We start from the raw sequence: 6066 nt of genomic DNA on the forward strand, positions 1-6066 counted from the left end.
AGCCCCAAACTACTCTCTGGCCATTCAATCCAAGGTTGTTGTCCATTTTAACTCACCAGAGAGATTAAAATCCTAGGGCCTTATTTATGAATGCCTTGCGCCACCGATACGTCACTTTTAAAATGGGAAAAAGTGACGCACCGGTGGCACAAGGCATTCATAAATAAGGCCCCTAATTCGGAGCCAGGTCAGGCAGGGTGGGTGGCAGGATGGTTTGGATCACATATTAGGGTGTCTGCTGAGGTAAAATAATGTCTCATTGTTCACCCTTGGAATATCTTACAAGGAATATTTCGATGACATGTAAAAGGATTAGTTAGAGGGTCACACGCTGGCAGTCCGGTCTGCATGGACTTGTAAGAGGAGGGGTGTGTTTTGTTATTTGTATATGGCATGCAGTTCCACTATAGGGCACAAATGGAGCCTCGAGGCACTTGCAATCTTCCTGTGGAAGAGGTGTGGCGCCACGGCTAGGGCGATTGACTCCGAAATCTGGGGATCACGGTTCGATCCCCGGCACCAGCGGCAGATTAGCCCAGCACCATGTGATTCTGGGCAATAGCTTGCTTAATCTTCCCTACGGCCCCCAGCGCCTATAGACCCTAACGGGTGATTGTGCACTTTACAAATGTGGATTATTAGTATTAATTCACCTCAGCGCCCAGTGGTTAATAGGGTCAGTCCACTCAGTCTGCATCACTCAACCCAGGGTGGAGCCTTGCTTTAGAAGCTGGCTAGTTATTCACATTTAACCCCTCCCATGCTCATGACGGAGCCGCTCCGTCATGAGCATCGGCTGAGCTGTGCTCATGACGGAGCGGTTCCGTCATGGCCCGGCCGCCGCCCCTGCGCTGGGCGTTCCATTGAGCGGGCGGGGCCATGACGGAACTGCTCTGTCATGAGCACAGCTCAACCGCGGCTCGTGACGAATCGGTTCCATTACGAGCATGCGAGCGCCGCTCGGCCCCCCCTAGCGCTGCAGCGAATGGGTTAATGCGAGTAATGCAACCCAGGGATGTTCAAGTCCACCACAGAAATGTGAATGGGCTGCGATCGGCAGGAGGAGGGAGTGGGGTGTCACCCACAGGGTATCACACTCTATTAAACTATGCAAGTGTTAAACTCCGTGTTGTTCCTTGGCAGCTGATTCTTTGGTAGACATATGCACTGATGGGGTTGTGTAGACCTCTTCTGATCAGTGAATCCTCCTGTACCAGAACTCACGTCCTCAGCGAGGGTCGTGCAAGGTTATCAAAAAATGTCCTTAAACGAGACCTCCTACTGAATTGAAGGACGTGATGGGCGGGTAATATTTGTTTTTATGTGACATTATTTAAATTTTTTAAGTGTTCTTGCTTGGCTTGATAGGCTTTGGGGGATGCTACGGACGGTGAAGAAAGACAACAAAAGGCACTAGGCCAATCAAGTAGGCTTTGGCTCATTATAGCATCAGGAGTAAAGACGGTACTAGGGGGCATATTTACAATAAGTGGCACATCCCTGCATATCAGCAGGGATGCGCCACTTATTGTGCGCCATGCCTCCGCCACAATGGATGCGCCGCATTTACAATGCGGCGTACCATGAGGCAAAACTGGCACAGATGCGTGACGCATCTGTGCCGTAAAAGTGGCGCATTGCTGGAGTTGCGTCGCAAGTGCGACGCAGCTCCAGCAAGGCTCTTGGGTGCCCTATAACCCAAATGCTGCATCAATCCTTACGCCTGCCTGCTTCAACAGGCGCAGGGTTTTGATGCAGCATTGGCCTAAAAGTGACTGAGTGAAATCTTGTAGATTTCACTCAGCCACTTTTAGGAGGCGTTCCTGCGCCGGAACGCCCCCCCCCCTGCGCAGGAACGCCTCCTTATGGCGCAGGGCTTTACAACGTGACGCATCTCCCAGATGCGTCACGTTGTTAATACCCCGCAACATGGTGCATCTTTTGTGCCGCCGCTGCGTCACAAAAGTGACGCAACAGTGGCGCAAAAGAGGCGCAAGTGGCATGTAAATCTGCCCCTAGGTCTCCAGCTTTCACTCCCCCTTTGCCCTTTTGTGGCTTGGGCAAACAAGACAGAACAATGGAAGAGCCTACTAGCCAGCAAATAGCAAGCATCTCTTTACAGTTGTCCCCAACTCAAACACAAAAACACCAGATCCTCCCTCCCCCTTCTCAGTTCCAAGCAGGTGTGAATGCTGCCCAAGACACAAACATTTAAACTCATGTGGCCTCCCCCAACCCTACATCACACGCTAACAACATAACACAGCAACACCGTAACAACAAAAACAAACCCAAGCTACTCTGCCCTCTAACTGCTGAAATCAAAATACTCGCAACACGCAAGTTTCTACTAACCTTCTTCTTGTAAGAAGCCCCAGAACTGAGGTAAAATGCACATTACAGCTAGTGTGATGAGTCCAATTCATTAGCCGATAGGGGCTGCACAACAGTATGCGACACAACATAACATTATTTATTTTATATTATTGCAAGCAATTTACTGCAATCTGTATGTATATGGTATGTTACACAAAGCTAACGGTCTGGAACCTCTTTCTGAAACTACCCATTAACGCGCTCACCGTTTCTGGACAGTGCCCCCTGCACCACCCCCAAAAAGAACTGTCAGCCTACTCCTTCCTCCCTTAGGGCCCAATTTCTTGCACTATGCCCCCATTGTTGTCTCTCACCTCCTGCGCAACGCAGTTAGGGAACCGCAATTTGTGAATCGGTCCGTTTGCGACCAAAAAAAGCTAGATGCAAGTGGACATACATCTTTAAAAAAAGGGCACTTCTATTGTCTTTGAAAAGAACACTTCTGCTGTCTTTGAAGAAGGTATTTCTACTTTTTTTAAATGCTCAGAACGTCCATCCCTCTACTCCCCACGTCTACTAGAAATATGATGGTGTACGCTCTCATTATATCCAGCCTGCATTACAGTAATTCCCTCCGTCTGGGCATCCCTATCTATTTTACCTGTTGCCTGGAATTAACTTTAGAGGAAATGGGAGAAGGGGTTAGTAATAGTGTGACCCCCCACCCCCCTCTCACATCCTCTACAATAAAGAGTGATATATAGTTCTGGACAGGTGGGAAAAAAGGAAACGGGAAATATAGGTAATCCCACGCAACACCCATTGCTTCTTCCGCATTACCAATTTTATGGGCAATAGTAAACCAGGAAAAGTGTGAGAATGCCACTCTTCCCCAGGGGAGGCTTAGGGAGGCGCAACGAGGAGAAATGTTTTCATTTCTCATCCTTTTTTTCCCTCTTTCTATCCGTGCTGCATTCTGCAGCACACATAGGAAAAATAAATCACCTCTTGTGATCGTTTTTGTGCAGGAAGCCGCACATTCTTGCACAAAAACTATTTTTCTATTGAAGCAGACACCGTTGCACGATGGTGCAAGGGTGCCTACGTTGGTGCATTGCAGATAATTGTGCGCCAACATAGGGGAGAGCAAAGGAATAGGTCATATCGTTTTGCATCTCTTTGCTTCGGAATTAATGCATTGTGGGACAGCCAAATGGATTGCGGCACCGCACTGCATTAATTCCTTGTAAGTAAGGCATATCAGTTTTCTGGTGAATATGTTTCTCTTGTCGCTAAAATGACAGAGCTTTCTGAAAAACAAATTATACAGTGCTATTTTTAGTAATGGAGACTGATAAAACCATATGTGGCAAACTGTTCAATATTCGAAGAAATAATGATAGACTACTAAGCCTAAATGGAAATGGTAGCTTGCAAATGTTAGAAATTCAAACAAAAGAGGAACACCAAATGTCACAATAAAATAAAAGTGGTAATAAAGATAAGAAGAGTGACACAGTTGGGAGAAAGGGCCTAAGAGACCAATCAGATTTTAAGATGAATAGAAAATTGCATTATTAATAGTGGACTGCACAAGAGTTTTCTATGGCCCTGGTTTATGTTGTAATTTGATGAACGTTTGGTGACTTAGTAATATACAGTTTAATACAGGTGTGTTCAATAACATCAATGGAAATAAAAAAAAAACAATAACATCATTAGATAGACGATTTTTTCAAATAGAGTCTGTAGCACGTTTGCTGTTTCACCTATTTACTACATGCTTTTTAAAGCCTTCTTTGATTTCCTTGTTCCTCAGGCTGTACACTATCGGGTTCAACACTGGTGATAAAATAGTGTATAGTGCAGATACTACTTTATCGTCATCCATAGAGATGTTGAAAGCAGGCCTGATGTAAGTATATATCACGGTGGCAAAGTAGAGCCCAACCACTATAAGGTGGGACGCACAGGTGGAAAAGGCTTTCTGCTTGCCCTCGGTGGACCGGATCTTAACAATCGCTGAGATGATGTAAGTGTAGGACACCAACGTTAGCAGAAAGCTGCTGATGCCAAAGAAGGAGTCAGCTGCCAGCATTGTCAGGTCATTCAGGCGGGTATTTGAGCAGGACAGTCTAAATACTGAAGGAAACTCACAAAAAAAGTGATCCAGCAAGTTATCACCACAAAAATCCAATCTGAATAGCAATGTTGTGTGGACAAGTGAATTGATTATGCCAATGATCCATACTGCTGCTGCCAGTAAAATGCAGATTTTTGCGCTCATGATGGATGTGTAGTGGAAGGGGTAGCAAATGGCAATGTATCGGTCAAACCCCATGACTGTGAGTAGCAGAAGTTCTGTCCCCAAAGCTGAAGTGAAAAGACACATCTGTAGGACACAACCTGTGAAGGAGATGGTTTGTCTCCCTGACGCAATGTTCACCAGCATCTTCGGGATGGCCACTGAGGTGCACCATATGTCCAAGACTGATAGATTTATGAGGAAAAAGTACATTGGTGTGTGAAGTCGCTGATCAACACATATCAGCGAGCTAATAAGAAGATTGACCAGCAAAGAGATGACATATATAACCAAGAAGGCAATGAAGAGCAGGACCTGAAGCTGTGGCTGTCTGGATAGTCCAAGAAGGGTGAATTCTGGCCTGGAGGATTGATTTTTCCATTCCATTGTTGAAAGTTTGGGCTTCAAAATGACAACTTTAAGAAAACAAATTATGAATTAGTATCTTGATGTGAAGCTTATAACTGCTTCCAAAGGCTACATGGTTGTGATATAAAGTTTTGTGGTAACTTAAAATCTACAAATGTCTGGAGAAAATTTGTAGAAGTGAGTACAATCAACTAAATTTCCATCACAATGTTGTCCCAATAGTGTAGGACTTTAGGCTGTGCTCTTGGCTAGAACTACTATTTCTTTCCACATTCACATAATTTAGACTTATCATCAAACTCTAAATCAGGATCCAAAAATGTTAATCTTAACAACATAACATTAAGGTTATGAAAAATGTGCCATAAGATTCTCTTAAGGTTGAACGTTTGTGTGAATTGTAAAGTACTACAATTTGCAAGAGACAATCATATCTTTAAGTAGGGTATTTGGTATTAACTTTGTCAATTATTAGATAAAATTCCTCTTATGACCAATAACTTCTCATAGCATCTCTAACACATGCAAAGGCTAACCTCCTCCTATTCAAACAGCTTACTCTTACATAGAAAAGACAGTGAGGCATAGTTGCCTACTCATAAAAAGAGGGTGTTTGCACAAAATACACACAAATAGTCTGGGCAAGGACTACTGCATGCACCAGCTTAAAATAAAGGTCATATTTTTGATGTGTATTACTTCATTGTTTTGAGTAATATTATTTAAATGAACCTTGAATATACTCAATATGACTAGCAATCACATCTACTCAGAACTTGAATATGTTTTCAATACATTTTTGATAGACTGTAGGTTTAGGAACTATAGTTATTAATAACAAGCCTTGACAAAGCCACTAGGCATTGCCTTTACAAAGCGAAAGTCGACTAGATTTGCTTTGAGGTGATGAACGTACCACAAGACTTTCAAGTATGTGGAGCACAAATTCAGTGGGGTAAACATGTTCTAAGCCATTCTTTTGGTATGTATGTTCCAAATGTTGGCAACAGTAAGCAACAACTTGATTATCGTGGTTAATTTTAGGATAGGCCTCATTAATATTGATAGACTTAATA

General features: G+C 43.8%; 1 protein-coding gene across 1 annotated transcript; it reads right to left on the reverse strand.

Moving 5' to 3' along the window:
• Positions 1-4081: 4081 nt before the first annotated feature.
• Positions 4082-5008, reverse strand: LOC144761842 (olfactory receptor 13G1-like). Its single transcript, XM_078647072.1, has one exon. It carries the CDS (start codon positions 5006-5008, stop codon positions 4082-4084), a length of 927 nt encoding a protein of 308 aa, XP_078503198.1.
• Between the last annotated feature and the right edge of the window lie 1058 nt (positions 5009-6066).

This window comes from Lissotriton helveticus, chromosome 1_1, assembly GCF_964261635.1.
Source record: "Lissotriton helveticus chromosome 1_1, aLisHel1.1, whole genome shotgun sequence".
Taxonomy (NCBI): Eukaryota; Metazoa; Chordata; class Amphibia; order Caudata; family Salamandridae; genus Lissotriton; species Lissotriton helveticus.